Here is a 20,520-nt window from a genome sequence, read left to right as displayed (position 1 = left end):
CTCTCAGACTTCACCAGCACAGTGGATCCGTGCTGAGAGCCCCGAACGAAGGCTGAGTAGGGTTTTTATGGGGTTTGGAAAAGGGGGGTTACAGAAAATTACGACATAGTTACCGTAATCCAATCACCATTGTATAACAGCCTTAGCAACAATTCTAACCATACTCATTGTCCAGAGTGTTCGTTACTTTTGGTGGGACCCAATCATGACCTTTAGTGCTTTTTTGAAAATAACCAATTACAGGGTGGGCTAAATACCCCCACGTGGGTGAGTAACTGGTTAACCTAGCATTAAGCGATAAGTACCTATCTACAGTTTCCATCCCCAGGCCTGTCCTTAGGAATGTTAAGTGTGTTAGCTGGCCACTTCTGATTGGGTGTCACTAGGGTGGTTGCTTGTTGAGCAATATGTGCCCTTCCCTGTTATTGTCTAATGATTCTGGGAAACCGAAGCTTAAGCCTCTAAGCTCAGAGGGGAAACTTAAAGCCTGTCATGGAGTCAGCTTGGTTCAGACCTGTGTCTTTTCATCCCCTTTGCAAACTATGAATCCTGCAGATTCTAGATTTTCACATTGGTGGGCATGATTGTTTCAGGCTTAGTGCTGAGTTGAAATGATTTAATCATTTTACACCATAGCTCCACATTTGCTTTTTTTGTATATATATTTCTCTATGCAGGTTTTTTGTATTGCTGCCTTTATCTTTAATTGGATCAGCTGCTATATTTTATCATTGCTGTTCCTTGGGCCTTTCCAATGCTTGGATCTCAGGTCCTACTGTGCAGAGAACGTTTTATTAATACGAGAGGTTTTTGACTTATTTTCTTCATAGACTGCTTTTTAGAGCTTTCCTTGACAGGTTAGCCTTATTTACTTATTCCATTGCTTGCATATGCATTTTATACAAAAACCCATGTGGTGTGTTGTTATGCCCAAGATTTCATTATCATCCCCCAAAACCAGAGACCGCCAGGGAGACCGAGTCATGCATGCAAAAGCAAAGGGCTTTATTATTATTATGGGCTTATAAGCTCGGGCTCACAGACTTTCCCGGCGCAGCGGATCCATGCTGAGAGCCCCGAACAAAGGTGGGTAGAGCCTTATGGGTTTGAGAAGGGGGAGTCACAGGAAATTGTGATACAGGTACAGTAACCCAATCACTATTGCCTATCATTATTGGCAGGAACTTTAACCATATACATTGTTACCTTTGGCGAGGACCCAGCACAACATTTAGAGTATTGACCAATCACAGAGTGGGCCCAGGACCCTCACGTAGGGCGTGACTAGCCTCAAGCAATAGGTGTTTATCTATAGCTTCTATTCTAGGCCCGCCCTTAGGAATGTTAAGGGTGTTAGCTGGCCTTTCCTGATTGGGTGTTACAAGGGTGGTCCCTCCTGCTCTGGGCAATCTGTGCCCTTTTATGGTCTAATGATTCTCAGAAACCACACCTAGGCCTCCAAGGTCAGAGGGAAGCTTGAAACCTGTCATGGAGTCAGTTTGGTTCAGACCTGGGTCCTTACAGTGTCACGTAGTCTTACCGTGGCAGGGGAGATGCGTGGCTTCACTGCCCCTTCTGTTTCCTCTCGCTTCTCCCTTTTCCTGAGGGGCTCCGCGCTGTGTACTGCTTCATTCTTTCTGAAATGACACTGCCAGCTACATAAGTAAAGTGCTCTAAGTTACATTTTGTCCTCAGATATCTTTTTCTCCCTCAGAAGTGAAGGCTGTCAGACTTTATGTCAGATTCCTGAATTGCAGGGTTTTGTTTTGTCTCATTGTTTATAGATGCTCCATCTATGATTTCTACCTTCTTAAATTGCAGTTGGAAGGTTAGATATCAATCTCTTGTTCTTCCTGTTTCCATAGTTTTTTCCTAATTCTTTAATGCTGTGCTCTTACACCTTTCTGTTCTTTTTTCCCCCACAGTTTCAGAATTAGGTCAGAATATGCCTCGATGTAATTTTTCTTATCAACTCAGACTTAAACTTAGTGAGCAGTTTCTTCAACAAAGGGAAGTGTGAATCTCATCGTCCTTAATTATTATATATTCCATATTCTTAAATATGGTATAAAATATATTTTTTCTTTTGAAATGAACTTGGGCATTAGGCCTACACAATTTACCCTCCAAATCTCTTTTCTTATCCTTCATATTTCAACCTCTTATCTTTTGCTAAAGGTTCTGATATATTTTTGGCCACTGATAAGGGAGCCTAAGGCCAGCAGACAGGCCACAAACACCCCCGGCCCCTGCCCCTGCCCCGCAGCAGGTGGGATGTGTGTGACGTCCCTCGGGCGCTCCAGCGGCCCAAGAACACAGGGAAGGGGACAACAAATGGGTCACTGACGCAGCTCATAGTCATGCAGGACCTGCGTCTCCATCAATTTACAAATATCTTAGTAAACCACAAGGGAAAAGGCAATCATATCAGTAGCCTAGTCTCCAGAAACCAATAAATTTCCTGGAGCACCCATCTCCCCCCCCCGCCCCATAGTGGTGTGGGAAACAGAGGCAGAAGGAAATGGCGCAGAGAACTACATTTCCTTGTAGCCTGCAGCCCATTGACAACCACTTGAGGCAGGTGGAGTAAGTTTCTCCAAGAGCTCCTACTGTCTTCAAGCCAATGCTTTGCTCCAGGGAAAACAACCTTAGCATGACAATAGTTAGGCCTCCAGTATCCGGGGAGAGTCTTCCTTAGCAAAGGAAAGTCTCACTAGAAACCTCCCCTGGACTTGACCTTCCCCAACTCCACAGTATATAACCAGTCTCTTCTCCTGGTCCAGAGTCAGCTCTGCCTGCCCACCGGCCCTGTCGCCGTGCTTTAATAAAATCACCTTTTTGCCCAAAGACGTCTTTAAGAATTCTTTCTTGGTCATCAGCTCCAGACCCTGTGAACCCCACTCTCACCCCAAAAGCCTCATCAACCACAAATGTCAAATTCACTAATTTCAGTCTCAGCGGGAACTATCCTCCTTTTAAATTTCTCTTTACTTTCTTAGTTCCAACATCATCTAATTAAGTTTTTCTCTGCAGCATTTGCCCGGCCTTAAATTCCTTCATTATAATTCTTTGTCTCTTCTGTCTCACGGGGCATTCTCTGTGGCTTCTGTTCTTTCCTTGGCCCTGGGGTTCCTCTCTGGGATCATGGGGGGTGGGGGTGGGGTCAGGTCTGCTTGTTGACGTTACCTCCACAGCAGAAAAATTTTGCAGAAGGTGATCAGCCCCTCCCAGGAGACAGGCTCCAGACAGGCAGGGAGTCCATGTACCCATGACATTCTCCATCTTCTGAGAGGTAGAGACCCCCAGCAGAAGGGCAGAAGCTCTCTGGGAAACCGCAGAAATCTGGATGTCAAGTCCTTCCAGAGCTGAGCTGTTTAGTGCTCTTCCCAGGCCCCTTAGGAGGACACGGCCTTGCTCTGTCTCCGGGTGTCACGTGGGCCTCCGCGCAGCCCTCTCCTGGGGCATCTGCCTCGGGGCCAGGCCGGCACCTTTCTTCTTGCCTTTTGTCCAGCGGCATCCTGATCAAGGCTCAGTCTTTTCGGGGGAACCCACGGGTCCGAGAGCCTTCGCTGGTGCTAAGCCGCAGAGGTGGCTGCTGAGTGTCCTGGAGGTTCCTGTTACAATCATTTGATGCACGCTCTCCTGTGGGCTGAAAACACAGGAAGCAAGCTGGAGAGAGCCAGTTTTGATTTGAGGCAAAGGTGGAACCTGAAATTCAGTGATAAAACACAGGGGTCTTTGAAGATTAAAAGCATTCTCATGTAGAAGCTCAAGCATTACTATGAGGAAAAAGCAAAACACATTTTAACTGTTTCCTGTGTCCTTCATGCTCTGTCCTGCCCTGTTGTTCGGGAAGATGTAAATCCCACAGTCTCTACGCCCATGTTTTTTAAGAGACTGTTTCACTTTAAGAGGAGTTGTTAGGATTTGGTTTTAATATTGTAGTCAGATCAGACTCCTGATAGGTTCCTGTTTGGGCATTTCGTTTCCCGGTGGAGAAACGGGGGGTAAGGCGTCTGTCCTTCAGAGGCGATCATTTCCTCCAGTGAGTCTTCTCTTCTCACCCAGTGCACACCCCAGCCCCCATTGTCTTCAGGCTGCATGATTTAGAGTTGCTTCATTTATCAAAGTCTTTATTTTTTATTTAAAAAAATTTTAATGTTTATTTACGTAGGGGGAGAGAGAGAGAGCTTGCGAGCGAGCGAGCAGGGGAGAACAGAGAGAGGGAGAAACAATCTGAAGCAGCTCCAGACTCGGAGCTGTCGGCACAGAGCCCCATGTGGGGCTCCTACTCTTGAGCCAAAAGATTGTCACCTGAGCTGAAGTCAGATGCTTAACCGACTGAGCCACCCAGACGCCTCTATCAAAATCTTTATTAAAGTGCAATGTCCAGAAGTGAACATACTTATCAAGGTATATTGGGTTATTGGCCTGATTGTCCAATCTGATCGATTCCCTTCCAGACCCAAAATGAATCCATCAGCCTTCTGTTTATAAACAAAAATCATAGAGCTAAACTCCAAAATCATCTTGACACTAGGAAAACTTCGGAGGCATTTTGCTTGTTCCATTTTGTCATTGCCTATTTTCTGCTTTCTGCCTTATGGATTTATTTCTCTGTCCGGCCTCTGTATTTGCACGCACGTTTAAACCGTCCACTGCTTTGACTCTAATTCTGTCCACATGAGCAAACTGTGGCTAAATATGTGTGAACTGATTTGTCTGAAAGTATCTAGAGACAGTTGGTCGCCGTCTACCAGGACAATCTCCTTCAGGAGCCTGTCACCCGAGGAGCCCGGAATTTGAACAAGCGCTACTATCGTAGTACCAGAGAGTGTGGGGAAGCGGCAAAGGCCACGTGGGAGCTCTCCGCTGGTTCTGATAACAAGATGGCGTGTCTTTGGTACAAGGGACACCGCAGAAAACTAGGACGCTTATGAGTTAGGCCTTAAATCTAGCACTCAGGAATGATTACTGTTGGTAAGGAGTAAAGAAATAATATTCTAATTCAAATCATGGAAAATTCTAGTGAAGATTATTTTACCTACTGTTCTTGAGGTTTCTGTTTTTCTGAGTACATGAGAAAAATGCTATGCAGACATGTCATGTCTGTAGTCGTGTCTCGCTGTATTAAGTCAAAACAACTTACAGGATGATTCAGAGCATATCTAAACAGTAGGCCAGTTTGTGGAGACAGTGATCAGATGAATAAATTGCTTGACCTAGTGTTTTTCTTATTTCAGCTGGCAAAAAAGTAGTAATTCAATGCCATTGGTATGGGCTCACAACAGCAAGTTTTTACCAAAATATGAAGAAAGGCATGAGGAACAAAAGTCTAGAACAGAGCCTTAGCTGTGGAAGTTATCTTATAAGGAGCACGTGTTCAAAATATTGATTGGTTTGCTTTGCTTTTAAGGAATAGGAAACATGGAAATCTTGCAAGGGAAACACTAAAGTTCTAATTATCGAAAGATCACACCAATCGAGATTAGCAAATGACAGAAGGGTTAAATTTAGTAAGAAAGTTACTACGAATCTTGGGATGCTTGGATGATTCCATTGGTTAAGAGTCCGACTTTGGCTCAGGTCATGATCTCATGGCTTGTGAGTTCATGTCCTATGTTGGGCTCTGGGCTGATGGCTCAGAGCCTGGAGGCTGCTTCGGATTCTGTGTCTCCCTCTCTCTCTGCCCCTCCCCTCCTCACGCTCTGTCTCTCTCTCTCTCAAAAATGAATAAACACTTATATATATGCATATGTATGTATATACATATATACATATTTTTTGAAGTAAAAATGAAGAAACCAAAAAAAAAAACCCACTTCATTTTAAGATGTGGAAGCAAACACTGAAAGGTCTGAGTGACCTGACAGCCAGGGAAGAACGCAGATGTCTCCGTTCAAGTCCAGGTTTTGTGTTTGTTCCTCCTTTTCTTACCTTGTAGCGTCATAGTTCATCTTCTTTTCTCTCTACTTCCTGTAATTCCCTCTGAATCCCTGTGACACATCGTAAATATGAGACCTTCTTCAGCTGGGTGACCTTCGTTCTTAGAATCCTGTGTTAACACCTTGTAAATGTAACACTCGTGACATTTTACCACCAATTTAAACTAATTTTTAGTATAATTTAATCAATAGATCAAGAGTCTTTGCATAATATTATAGATATTAAAGATGCAATTAGCAATATTCACAAGTCCTTATTACCAGCCTACTTATTTCAGCAAACTGTATAATTGGCACATTTGTCTGTGCCATAAATCAAATAAATCAAACTGTACTGTTCAATGGATTTTACATAGAGCTTAAAACATTTCCTTGAGTATCAAGCAGAAAATGATTTATTCTTCACTCATTTTAAAATTAAAAATAACACCTAATGCAGGTGATGTGTTAAGACACCATGCCACTTGATTAAATAAAACTTCTTTGAAATAAAACAATCTCCCAAAGAGCCAACAGATGTATATTTTCTCCTGGGATTTACAGAACCATCTGGTCTTGTAATTTCCAGCTGCATAGTTTATGGTAAGTTCTGTCTTTAAAGCATCTAGTAATTTTAAGTACAGTATATTTTATATAAAAATGTAAATATATTTATGTTTACTCTTGACTTTAGTTCAAATAAATTGTGCTTATGTTTGTAAACTAATGAAAGTTTAATTTCTTCCGTAAGAGACTGATTTTATTAGCATAATATTTCATGATATTATGGCTGTTTCACGCTTAACTTACAAAAAGCCTTCAAAGTATTACTAAAGAAGTAAGATTTCTGCAGCTCCTATAAAGCCTTAATGACCTAATTAATTTGCAACAGTGTTCCCAGGTCTGTCTTTGAAAGTTGTTGCTATTTTTAATAGCACACCATAAGCCGTCTCCTTGGTTCTGCTAGTACCCAGTATCTTCTATGAAGAGCTTGCTGAACTCAAGGTGAGAACAAACCTCGTGAGCAGGATAAAGGGCACTAAGTGGCCCTGAAATGATACAAAATATGATGTGTTCAACTGAGGATACAGTTAATGAATCAAATTCTGCTGATACTATTGCTTTTACATATGGCATAAAGTACTCACCGGAAAACAACATCTCGTAAGTTCTGAGGTTACGGAGCTATCTTCCAAATACAGCGGTCTGCATTTATTTACCACCCATGACATCCCTGTGTGTGGGGGGGAAATCTTCTTATATCAGAAGTAGGTTGTTAAATAAACATGTTTCCATTAAGTTAGGAAAAGGTCTCTTAATACCAAAAATCTGTTTTTACATTAATAACGAAGTTGCTTTTAGTATTACTATAAGATTTTAAAACTCTCATTCTGTTTAGAATTATGACTGTTGTTTAAGTACTGACATTGATGGTTAGTGAGTATGCTCCCATGAAATATAAAGTCACTTACCAGTACCGGGATCACTAGGGGAATAAAATCAACAATGTAGAAACCAAAGGAAACACTGATGAACCATAAGCAAAAATTAAAGAAGGCTAGTAAATCTCACACATAGTTGAAGTTTTGGTGTATTAAGAGAATTATTAAAAGTAGAAAATTCTTGGGGCGCCTGGGTGGTTCAGTCAGTTAGGCATCCGCCTTTAGCTCGGGTCGTGATCTCACCGTTAGTGAGCTCAGGCCCCGCATGGGGCTCTGTGCTGACAGCGCAGAGCCTGGAGCCTGCTTCATATCCTGTGTCTCCCCCTCTCTCTGACCGTCCCCTGCTTGTGCTCTGTCCCTGTCTCAAAAATAAATAAACTGTAAAAAAATTTTTAAAAAGGTAGAAAATTCTTAGCTATATCCAAAACCAATTTCAACTCTACATCATTACAAGAGACACTCATAAGCCAAGTAGTTAGAATGTATAAATATAAAAGCATAGGTAAATAAGTCAGGCACACGAAAAGATAGAAACATGAGTGGCAATAACAATATTTTATAAAGTTGAATTTAAGGAAGAAAAGCATTAGTGGAGACAAGGTCTACTTTTATTTAATAATTTATAAGTATCTTAGAAACGCTAATGTGTGAAATAACTTAGTGTTGATTTAGCACACTTTAACGGAAGTGTATTTGAATATTATAAATGAGATCAATGTATAAGAGATGTATCCAACCTTGTACCCTATAAACTAAAATTAGCTTTGCTTTCAAGTATCCTTGGCCAATTCTGAAAAGTTGGTGACATGTTATAATCCAAGAACAGCCAAAATTCTCAAGAGCAAACTGATGTGCAGTATTCTCAATTGGACTAATCTAAAACGATTAGATTTAAAATAAAACTGCCACTTAGGCATTTTTAAATCATTTGAACAAATATTTTGTCAAGAAGGTAATGAAAATTAAGTGGAATATTTAATGCTTTAATAATACAGTAATATTTTGAACTAGTGAACACTTCAGTTTACTGGGCTGCGATAACCAAATACCCCCAGCTGGAGACCCCTGGCAGACCTTTCTTGCGCCCCCCCTCTTGGAGGTCAGGAGGATTGCAGGTGTCAGTTACAGGGGGTTCGTCCTGAGAACTGTGAAGCCCTCTTCTCTGCCTCTCCTCTGGCTTCCCGGGGTTGCTGGTGCTGACGTCACTCGGCTTCTCCTGTATTACTCCACGTTCTACCTTCATCTTCACATGGTTTTCCACGTACGTGTGTCTGTGTATCTGTGTCCGACCTCCCCCTTTCTCTGTGGACACCACGCACATAGGATTAGAACCCACCCTCCTCCAGTTTGAGCTCTTCTTAACTAATTACATCTGCAACAGCCTTTTGCCCAATAAGGTTACAGTCTGCGGTACTGGGGGTTGGGGGTCAGGACTTCAACATACGAATTAAGGGGAAACATCATTCAATCCAGGAAAATGCCTTTCTGGTTTTTAAAAAATATTTTAAATCTTTATTTATTTTTGAGAGAGAGAATGCAAGCAGGGGAGGAACAGAGAGAGGGAGACACAGAATCCGAAGCAGGCGCCAGGCTCTGAGCTGTCAGCATAGAGCCCGACACGGGGCTTGAACCCACGGACCGTGAGATCATGACCTGAGCCAAAGTCTGACACTCAACCAACTGAGCCAGCCAGGCACCCTGCCTTTCTGTTAAGTCACTGTGTGGTAACTTGTCACACTGCGATAGATAACTGATACAGTGGTAGAGTAGAAAGAGAATGGAATGAAGAAATATCCATGGTTTTCTGCTGTGACCCCTCCCTTCAAGACAACTGTGGGGAATGCTCAGTTCTGCTCACTAATTCAGATGAAACAGCATCGAAAGATAGGAAATGTTCATATGCTTGGTTCCTTCATAGGAACTGGGAACTAGGAATTAAAGTCAGCTGTTGTTATTATATAAATATAAAACCACAGCATTGAATAAAGTTATGTTCAACCTCCCCCCAAAATTGTCATTTTTATTATGTTTATTTAATTTTCTATCTGTACTTTTCTCCCTTTTTCTCTTCTTACCAGCAATGTGAAGTGCTAAAATGTTAAGACACAGGTGCTGAAGATAACTTAAACAGTGTTGGGAGCCATTCTGAACTCACAAGTTGGGAAAACTCCTTGCGAGATTAAGGCGGGTTTTGCATGGCCTCCCGCCTCAGATGGTGACTGATATCCACCCCCCCCCACTCAATTGTTTTTGCCTGAGCACCGACCCCCCACCCCCAGGCACCTTGTTGACTGGTATCAGGAGTGACTTCTCCCCTTATTCTGGCCCTAAAATATGCTGATTGCACCTTGTGAAGGAACTTATTGTAGGAACTTCTTCTTTTGTGATTATGGGAGCAAACATCGCATTTCCCGAGAAACCTGTTTTTCTTCCCCTCAAGAAAACAGGCTATTGACCCCAGTTCACAAAGAACTAACTTTTGCCTGTGCTATGTTAAATACATTGTCTTGTATTTGAATGCTGAAGATACCTTCCTTCCCCATATGATAAGCATCTAAATCATCTACATCAATCACTATTGATAAAGATTATGCATGAGTGTTCTACCAATCTATGTTCTGAGAAATTTTTACATACCAAAGAATTTGTCATCAGAAATCATTGTCTAAGGCAAATGTCACTTCTGTGCTGACCCCATACACTGCACCATAAATAAAGCGGAGTCTCAGTCAGTGCAGAGATGCCTGCTTGGTGATCAGAAAGGATCTCGTGGCTCTCTCATCCCTCCCTTTCACTGACACCGTGCATCCTTCAGGGAACCCTGGACCTGCCTGAGCTGGACTCCGGCAAAACAGTGTTGTATATTTTTGCCAAGTCTTAACGCCGTCATTGATATATTCTTAATACATGGAACACAGAATCGGGACACCGATATTCCAGAGTTGCAGGGTTTTGATACCTTCATGCACACATGCGTGACTCCCTGAGCTACTGTAGTTTCACTTCCCCTACTTGAATTTTATTTGTCTAACAAATAAAAATATCTTTTCCTAAAGCAGCATGCTGACTTCAGAATCCTCTGACTTCATTAAGCTAATCATTAAGGTCCACAACCCTTGTGCTGACATGTCTCCTTACTGTGTGTCCACCTCTGGGCCAGACCAGAAGGGATCTGAGTTCAGATATGACTCTTAGGGACATTATGAGAACCTACATGCCTATTGAAATAAACTCCTTTTTTTAGTATTCACTGCCAAGCAGACTGACACCATGTTTCTACTCATTTAATTTGATGCTACTTTTAAATAGCAAGTGGTTGCTTTTATATAAATTCTGCAAATTGTTCTGTGCTAGTTTTCACTACAGAGAAAAAAATCCTGAAGTGTTTTTACCAATTATTTGGGGGAAATTGTTTTTTTTAGACTCACTTGGAATTGTCTTGAAAAAAAAACGCTCTCTACAAATAAATTATCCTAAGTTTTAATTCATTGAACGACATTTTTTGAATGCCAGTTGTATGCTTATGAACAAAAACATTTATATCTCTGACATTATGCAAAAGCTGTTTATGAACTAAATAAGTCATTTATCTTATTCTCTAAAATTTATTCCAAAGATAAGAACCACATTTGAGCTTCCTCTGTGCATGGCATTCTTGCAGAGCACTTTACTTCTCTTAGCTCATTAACCCTCTCACCAACTCATGTGATAAATGTGTCATCATCCTCGTGAACAGATGAGAGAATGGAGTCAACAAGTTTAAACTGCTTGTCCAAAGTCATGTAATTCAAATGTGGAAGACACAGGACAAACCCAGACAGTTTGATTTTTGCAGTCAAACTTTTAAACACAGAAAATGACAAAGAACTGGACATTTAAAAATAATGATTTGGCCTTTGATTTCATTCATTCATTCAAATATTCATTGAGCAAGTATCATGTGCAGATGCCGTACTACATGGTGATGATAAACTGGTTGGTAGGACAGAGCCCTCCTCTTCAGTATCTTCTTACCCAACAGAGAGTGGTAGACAGGTGTACACAGAGAGTGTTCAGAGAATGTGATCAATTTCCATCTAACCTGGTCTGAGCAGTTCAAGAAAAGCTTCTTAGAAATAGTGATGTGACACCTCTGGTGTTTGTCACTCAGGTGAGAGAGATCGAAGAAAGTTGGAACTGGGTGATTAGCTATGAATGGCGCATTAGAGAGAAATGAAACCAGAGAGCAGGGAATGTGTACACAGGGGAGGATTCTGTTTGACTCAGTAAAGATCTGGGGCTTCATTCATGTTCACAGGCTGGGGGATGGGCTGGGGAGGACACAGGAGGCTGTACTGAGTGGGTAGCACACATACTTGCGCACTTGCTTATGCTTCTTGGAAATGAGCCGATTGCTCTGCCTCCATCCACACTTCCTAGTGCCGTCCTGAAGCAGTAGCTGCTGTATTTATTTATGCCCCACCCCCCAAGTCATATGGAGACCAGAAATCTGACAATACTTTTGAGACAATTTGAATTCAAGTCATCTTCTTTTATCTTCCATTCTAGACCTATTCGTTCATTCATTCCTCTCTCCACTCATTTAGTTAATGTCTGTTCTGACCCGGCCTGCCTGCTGGTCGGTCGATGCAGGTTCCTGAGGGAGGGAGTGAGAATAGGGTAGGGCAGGGAGCACAGAGAATGGAGGCAAGACAAAGTTTCTGATCAAGCCCCAGTTTATTGAGAGAATACACACCTTATAAAGGGTTCAAGACGGGAAACAAGGCAGCTGACCTAGGTCGGTTGCTAGGAAACAGGGTCAAGTGATTAAGGCTAGGGTAAAGGAAAAACCAAACTGAAGTTTTTGGCACAGCGCCTGAGGGGCCGACACTGCCCTGCCTGCAGGCGGTTGATCTTTGTTCTTCTGGCAGCTCCGGACAAGTTAACAAAGAATGGTACCATTATTTTGAAATTGCACAAACATATCTAGGAGTTTTAATCTTGTTATTTCTATTTTTCCCATTCTTTGCTGTAGTGTGGCAGTTAAGAGGTTTGACTTTTGAGGGGCGTCTGGGTGGCTCAGTCGGTTAAGCGTCTGACTTGGGCTCAGGTCATGATCTCACAGTTAGTGAGTTTGAGCCCCATGTCAGGCTGTGTGCTGACAGCTCAGAGCCTTCTTCAGATTCTGTGTCTCCCTCTCTCTTTGCCCTTCCCCCACTCATACTCTGTCTCTCTGTCTCTCAAAAATCAATAAACATTAAATTAAAAAAAAGGTTGGACTTTTGATATCAAATGTCTGTATTCAAATCCTGGCTCTTCTGTAAAAAGCTGTAGTACCTTGGAGAAGGTAATGTAACCTCTCTGTGCCTTAGTTTTCTCAAGTTAACAATAGGGATAATGATATCCATTACACGTTATTACAAAGTTTCGAATAAACAATTAACGTCAAGTCTATGAACAGAGTTTGAACAAGCGTATATTCATATTTATATCAGATATATAAGCATAGGTGTAAAACCAAAGCGTCCACCAAATTAACATACTGTTTACAGTCAGATGTTGTTTGCATAAGAGCCAAACATTCAGCAATCAGGGATGCTTCGCTTCTTCAGCTATAATTAGGGATAATACCAAGGTGGATTTTGGAAAAAAAAAAAAGATGTCAGGAATCCAACAGCCGTCACATCGGAAGAGCTGCGTGGTCACCGGGGCCCTAGCGGGCTGCCCCGCCTCCTGCCACTGCCGGAAACTCTCAGCGCTCCTTCTCTGGTGAGACCAGGGCTGGGGCTGCTGGTCAGGGTTTCTGTTCACCTGTGTGCGCCACTGTATACCTGACATTACACGCACCTCTCTTTGCTTTTGGGTTTTATGTATATGACCTTGTGTATTCTACCCGTGCTTTAAAATACATTCTAAAGTTCTGTCTTCCTAAAAATAGATGAAAGATGATAGATAATGTGATTTGACCTGCAGACCCTTTTCTTTATATTTTTTCCTTTTTATATGAGGATCAGAAGGGGAGATACCTTGCTTAACTGGAAATGCTGTGTTTTCCCATTTGCAAACTCTTCAAAACCAAGAACCATGCCTTTTGATTTTCCTTATGTTGCTAGTCTAATACCTTAGCAAACTCTACATAAATATTTATTGACAAAAGGCATATATTGTCCTGAAAGAGACAATGTATACTCTATAAAACTAAGTTTTATTACATGATTGAAACCTATTTCTTTTAGCTTGTTCTTTTTGTTCTTGTTTCTGTTTTTTTCTCACCTCCATCTGCAAATCTTTACAGATTTTTGGTTATGGAGAAGGTGCTAGGTTGAGGTAGTGGTGTAAAAACAGGCATGTGGAGATGCGTTAGTATAACGCATAGCTCTGTCTATAATGTCTCAGTCCCGTAGTTGCCAAAGTAACATAAGGAACTGTTTAGGCAGCATGTGTTTCCCACCAGTTCCCCAGCAGAGCTGCCCAGTTGAGGTAGTTCGTCATTGCCACAGTGACACTTCCCTTCTTGAGCACTTGTCTGTCCCCAGAGATCCTGTACTTTCATGTCCTCCTTGATTGTCTGATGTGTTCCACCTGTCCCAGCGCACACTCTGACTGAAGTGACTCAGACTTTGGAATAACGCTCTCCACTTACTTATATTTACTGTGTGTTAAGAAAATTCTTAATGTTTATTTGAGAGAAAGAGGAGACAGAGCATGAGTGGGGGAGGGTCAGAGAAAGTGGGAGACACAGAATCTGAAGCAGGCTCCAAGCTCTGAGCTGTCGGCACAGAGCCCGACACGGGACCTGAACCTACAGACTGTGAGATCATGACCTGAGCCAAAGTCGGACACTCAAACGAGCCACCCAGGAGCCCCTACGTTTACTGGTTTTAAGTTGTATAAATAATGGCTGTTTCTCATTGAAAACTGGGACAAAACAAAAGAGGTAGAATAAGAAAAAGATAACAACTGTAATCAATGTTCTAGACACATCACTGTTACCTTTTTGACATGTTTTCATTTCAGTTTATTTTCCATATGGTTCAATATTGGGGAGTTCTTACTGTGTAATGAAGTCTTTTTTCATTTTGTGTCCAATTTTATTCAACTTGCAGTTTATTTTATTTGAAAAAATCAACTTAAATTTCATCTTCAGCTTTGCTCGACAATGTATTGTGGACCACGTCCCTCTTGATTTTAATTCACACATACTTAAGGTGACGTTGTAAGTTGTCTTTACTCCCCTTCCCTAAGAAATAACTGGGTAGCTGCCCAGCACAAAGAGCTATAGGCTAATTCCTCATTCCCCTCCAGCAGATGCCATCCAGTGTCGTCTTTTAGTTTCAGTTCCATGGGGAAATGCTCGGGGATACACATCACATTCCACTTCCATCTGTTTTTCCCACCAGTATTAAAAATTCCTTAAAAATTTTTTTTTGAGTTTTACATATATTAGTTTTGCTATCTGGAAAAGGAGATGCTTACGTCATTGTTTTTCTTCTTGTCAATATACCTAATTTCCAACCCAAGTATTTTCAGAAGAAATTTAAAGGGTATTTTTTGTTGTTGTTTCATATTTATATAAAAATTTTCATATCATTCTCCTAGATTTTTTTTATTGTGGTGAAAAACACCATTACTTCTACACAGAACATGAAATCTACCATGCTGACTGACCATTTTAAGTATACAGTACAGTAGTGCTAACTATATGCACATTGTTGTGCAGTTGAGATCATTTAAAAATTATTTTGACATTTATTTGTTTTTGAGAGACAGATCCTGAGCTGGAGAGGGGCAGAGAGAGAGAGAGAGAGAGAGAGAGAGAGAGAGAGAGAGAGAGAGAATGAATCTGAAGCAGGCTCCAGTCTCTGAGCCGTCAGCACAGAGCCCGACATAGGGCTCAAACCCATGAACTGTGGGATCATGACTTGGATTGAAGTCAGGTGCTTAGCCAACTGAGCCACCCAGTGCCCGTAGATCATTTTAAGAAACTTGGTATTGAGTTGGTAGCCAGTGTAGATAAAGTAATTTGTGGAACTTGGAATTTCAAGCATTCCATCTCCATAGTTTTGTCCCATTCCTCATTGTCAAGTCCCCTAGTGCACACAGTGTGCCCTGTGATCCGTGTCCTTCCTCAGATTCACATGGCTCACCCTGTGGAGCCTCTACAGATTTTGCAAATTGCCTTGGATCTCATGTGCTTTAGTATAGAGGTTCTGCCACCTGCAAACCCATGAACCTGTAACTCAGCCATATTGAACTGACTGAACAGCCATTCATCCCCCTCCTCAGCTGAAGTGCTGATCAGGATGGTGATGCCACTGTCACACGATGGTCATGTGGATGCTTTCTCCCCACAGACTGTAGGAGCAGAGGACAGTTCAGAGAATTCACAGAAGAATCTCGAAAGAAACGCTCTGCTCAGTACAGCTATCCTGACGAGAAAGAAAAGAACTTACATGACCCAAATCGGGGGTATGTATGGAAATATTTAATTTCTTTTTCTTATGTTTATTTATTTTGAGAGAGAGAGAGAGAGAATGTGTGAGTGGGGAAGCGGCAGGGAGAGATGGAAACACAGAATCTGAAGCAGATTCCAGGCTCTGAGCTGTCAGCATAGAACTGGACGCCGGGCTCAAATTCACAAACAGTGAGATCATGACCTGAGCTGAAGTCGACACTTAACCGATTGAGCCACCCAGGAACCCCGGAAATATTTAATTTCTTGGAGCTATTTACTATAGAATTGCTTCAAATGTACAGTTCGAGGGGTTTTATAGAAACCATGGTCGACTCATTTACATGTAGGACAAATTACATGAAGATGAACAAATAAATACATTTTGTAATAAATATGGGTCCCTTTTCACTCTGGACATCATATTCAGGGCATGCTTGGCAATACATATTTCTCAACAAAGTACAGAAAATTGCACATTGTGAGTGTTATTTTCGATTCCTTAAATCACATTATGGATATTGCTGTTTTTAAATTTCTTTTTGAAAATAGGAAACTCAGCATATTGCTTGGAAGACTAATAATATTTATCAAGTTACGTTTATTTTAATTCATGTATAGTGTATTTCAAGGAAGGTTTAATTTGTGACCAAGATGGGATATTTTTGAGCTCTTCGGAAATTGGGAAATGTCCATCATTTTACTTTGGAAATGGTCAGGACTTCTCTTGGGACACTTACGAACTAGCTTCATATATGGTTGCTGTTTTACAAAGTTTCTCTTCAAGTTGTCTTGGAAGCTTCTGAACACAGAAACAGAACACATCCAGGAGCTCCTTTCCTTGAGTAAACATCAGTAGATGCCTCTGTACTTAAATCACCACCACCGCCAACCAACAAAACCCTGTAATCCACAGCCCCCAGGAGAGGCGCTGTTGAAAACACATTGTTACCACAAACTAGTAACATGGTGTTTCTTAGCAGCCTCCTACTTTTGCTAATTCAGTCAGACTCAGAGGACATCATTGAAGTTCCAGTCCTCAATTACAAGTGGGAATTTGTGAAGTAAGATTTACTCACCGCCTAGGAGAGGAGCTAGTGTCATCTAATAAGAAAGATGGATGCCGGCACACGTCCATGCCTTGTTTACGCTACTTCGTAACTACAAGTTATGTAAAATTTCAGAATCTCAGCTTCCTCGGCTGAAAGATGGGCTAATAATCCCTACTTTATGGGATCGTTATGTTGAGGATGTAGATGTGTAAAGCATTGAATGGTAATGTGGGAGGTAGCATTTTATAGGCATTCCACAAAAGCCCACATATGCCAAACATTCTTTTAAACACTATGCACATAGTAACTCATTGAACACGAGTGCTCATGCAAGCAGTGATGTGGGATTGACTTAGGATGCTGGTAGTTCAGAACCAGGTGCAGTCCATTCTGCTGGGCCTTTAGCCCACGCAGGGGCAGTATCTTGAGGAAGCGACTAAGACTTTGACAAAGGTTGAGGGCTTATCTGGGTGAAAGAACAGTGAGCCAGAAAACTGGGGTGTGTTTGGAGAGTGCTAGGCCTGGTGTGTCTGAACGAGCAGGTGTGTTCAGTACTTAGGGATGAAGAACATTCTGGAAGAATAATGTTCTATGAAAGGAGATCGAGGCAGAGAGAGAGAGAGAGAGAGAGAGAGAGAGAGAGAGAGAGAGAAAGGCCTTTAATTCTGGGCTAAGGAAACGAAATCTATTCCCTGTGTTCCTGGGACCCCTTCCCTCAAGGTGACTACACCACTGACCAGGTGCCAGGGCCCCAGTCAGAACCATCTGTAAATAATTCAAGGGGCAGAAAACAGTCACTTAGCCTTATTTAAGTTAGCATTTCATTTGGTTTGCAGTTGACGCTGCTACCTGACATGTTTTGCCAGAAAAAAATTGGAAATAGATGTAGGTCCACATATTTTCAGGCAGTTTTTCTTTTCTCATGAGATGTTAATGGGGATCTGGCTCTGACAGTCACGTCCACAGCTATATAGTGTGGACAGAACACCACTACTTGCTTCTGCCCTACCCTACGGCCACACCCAGCTCCTTCCAGAAAGATTCCTTTCACTTGTTTGGAGGTAATAGGTAAATGTGTGGTATTACCTGAACTCTTCAGATGATGGTGATCTTGTCAAAGTTCTGCTCACATGCGGAACTTGTGACTCAGCTAGAGATGGGATGATTTCAATTTTAGCCTCTTGCCCATCTTCCCAGACTTTACTCACACACATTTTACACGCTGGAGTCCAGCTTCAGCAGATACAGGATTCCCTGAAGGATGGATGGTGTCCGCAAAAGGGAGGGATTTAGAGAGCCACAAGATTCTTTGAATCACCAGGCAGGCATCTCTGCACTGACGGAGACTCCGCTTTATTTATGGTGAAGTGCATGGGGCACAGCACAGAAATGGCATTTGCCTTAGATGATGATTTCTGATGACAAATTACTTTGATATGTCAAAATTTCCCAGACCATAGATTGGTAGAAGACTCATGCAGAATCTTTATCAATAGTGATTGATATAGATGATTTAGATGCTTATCATATGAGGAAGAAAGTTATCAGCATTTAAATACAAGACAATGTATTTAGCATAGCAAAGGCTCTTTGTGAGCAGGGGTCAATAGCCTGTTTAAGGGGAAGTATAAGAAAAACAGGTTTCTCAAGAAATGCAATGTTTGCTCCCATAATCTCAAAAGAAGTTCCTACAATAAGTTCCTTCACAAGGTGCAATCAGCATATATTAGGGCCAGAATAAGGGGACAAGTCACTCCCAATACCAGTCAACTAGGTGCCTGAGGGGGGGTCCGATGCTCAAGCAAAAACAACTGAGTGGGGGTGGATATCGGTCATCATCTGACTGCGGGAGGTCGTGCAAACCTGCCTTAATCTCGCAAGGAGTTTTCTCAACTAGTGAGTTCAGAATGGCTCCCAACATTTGTAATTGAGAGTTATTGCTGATATGGTGGTAAAAAGATAATAGCAGCTTTGTTTTGTCTATAGCTGGTGTTCTTCAGCAATCCTTTGTAGACAGATGGTTCTGTGCTGCGTGGGCACAAGACTGCGGGCAGCGGAGGTGCATCGGGGGACGCTGGTCTATGGGAAACCCGCTGCGGTTGCTCATGGCTCGTGTTAGACCCAACAGGGCCAAATCCCCTGATCGCCGAGCCCAGAGCACTCAGGCCACGACTTCACTTTCACTTTTCTCTTTTCTCTGCGCATCATCTTTCTTGCATTTACTCTCTTTCTGTTACAGATTGAGCCTCTTTTCAACACACTGTTCATGAGTTCACATCACTTCCTCTTCACAAATATTATTATTCTTTTGTATGTATTCTTTTGTATGTGTTCTTTTGTATTGTATTCTTTTCTATGCTGAATTTCATGTTTTGAATAAGAAATTGTTTTTTATTTTTTTAAAATGTTTTATTTATTTTTGATACAGAGAGAGACAGAGCATGAGAGGGGGAGGGGCAGAAAGAAGGAGTCACAGAATCTGAAAACAGGCTCCAGGCTCTGAGCTAGCTGTCAGCACAGAGCCTGACACGGGGTTCAAACCCATGAACATGAAATCTGACCTGAGCCAAAGTCGGAGGCTTAAACGACTGAGCCACCCAGGCGCCCTTTGAATAAAAATTTAAAATATAATGGGGTGCCTGGGTGGCTTAGTCATTAAAGCATCTGAATCATGATTTCAGCTCAGGTCATGAGATTGAGCCCTGTGTCTGGCTTCATGCTGAGCACGGAGCCTACTTGGGACTCTCTCTCCCTCTCTCTCTGCCCCTCCCCCACTTGCTAGCACTCACTCTCTCTCTCTCACAATAAATAAATATTTTAAAAAGGAATTTAAAATATAACAATATCCATAGTGTATATTTTTTTCTTTCATCCGCCACCTCCCACCAGTAACCTTCCCAGCTAGTGTCCTTGTCTGGTTTCTCTTCTTCCACACTGTCTAAGACAAATCTAATCAGGGCAAACTGTCTGTGGAGTGGTTAAGAAAGGTTACATTTCATTTTTAAAATCCTGATTTGCATCCCCGTGTGCAATTTGATAGCTCTGTATATGGACATGTGAACAACTTTCTAAGCTACAGTATTCTCTCCTGAGAAACAAGGCTGCTTAAAGTATCTCCTAGCACTGCTGGGCACCTCCGGTGAGGCAGGGCAGAGCAATGAAAATTGCAGGGTCCCTGAAAGGGATAAAGAACCGTAGTCTGCTTTATTGAGTTACAGTGGCTCATCCTCACCCCTCCCTCCAGGCAGAAGTCATCACCTTCTTGCTTGTCTTCCTGGTATTCCCCGCTTGCTCACCAACGTCTTTTCTGAGAGAATGGGAGCCGCCTACTTACTGGAAAGCACCCCGACGTCTGTTTAGTGTAATACCTGTCACATAACCCACCCCACACACATACTTGTTCCATTGTAAACACCATCTGATTGTGTAAGATCTGGTCTGGCCGATATCCGCCACTCCCCCGTGTTCCTACAGTCGGCGCGTTAAATCTTGTTATTACACCTTTATACAATCATCCAGACTTCTTTGTGGTTAAACGCCCTCTGGTTAGACACTAATGACTTACAGGAGAGAGCACTATGGAGACAAAAATGTCGGATCATTTTAATTAAAATTATCCACTGTTATTAATATCATCCATAGCAATACTTGTGCCTTTGAACTGAACACAG

At 42.0% G+C, this 20,520-nt stretch overlaps 1 protein-coding gene across 1 annotated transcript in view; it reads left to right on the top strand.

The window, feature by feature from the left end:
- Window positions 1–20,520, top strand: part of PXDNL (peroxidasin like) — a 134,175-nt gene that overhangs the window by 97,774 nt on the left and 15,881 nt on the right. The window contains exon 19 of the mRNA XM_029924002.1: window positions 15,700–15,814. Within this exon, the coding sequence (XP_029779862.1) occupies window positions 15,700–15,814 (115 nt within the window). The remainder of the gene's footprint in view (window positions 1–15,699; window positions 15,815–20,520) is intronic.

Source organism: Suricata suricatta, chromosome 15 (assembly GCF_006229205.1).
Source record: "Suricata suricatta isolate VVHF042 chromosome 15, meerkat_22Aug2017_6uvM2_HiC, whole genome shotgun sequence".
NCBI lineage: Eukaryota > Metazoa > Chordata > Mammalia > Carnivora > Herpestidae > Suricata > Suricata suricatta.
This window is presented reverse-complemented; position numbering and strand designations above follow the sequence as displayed.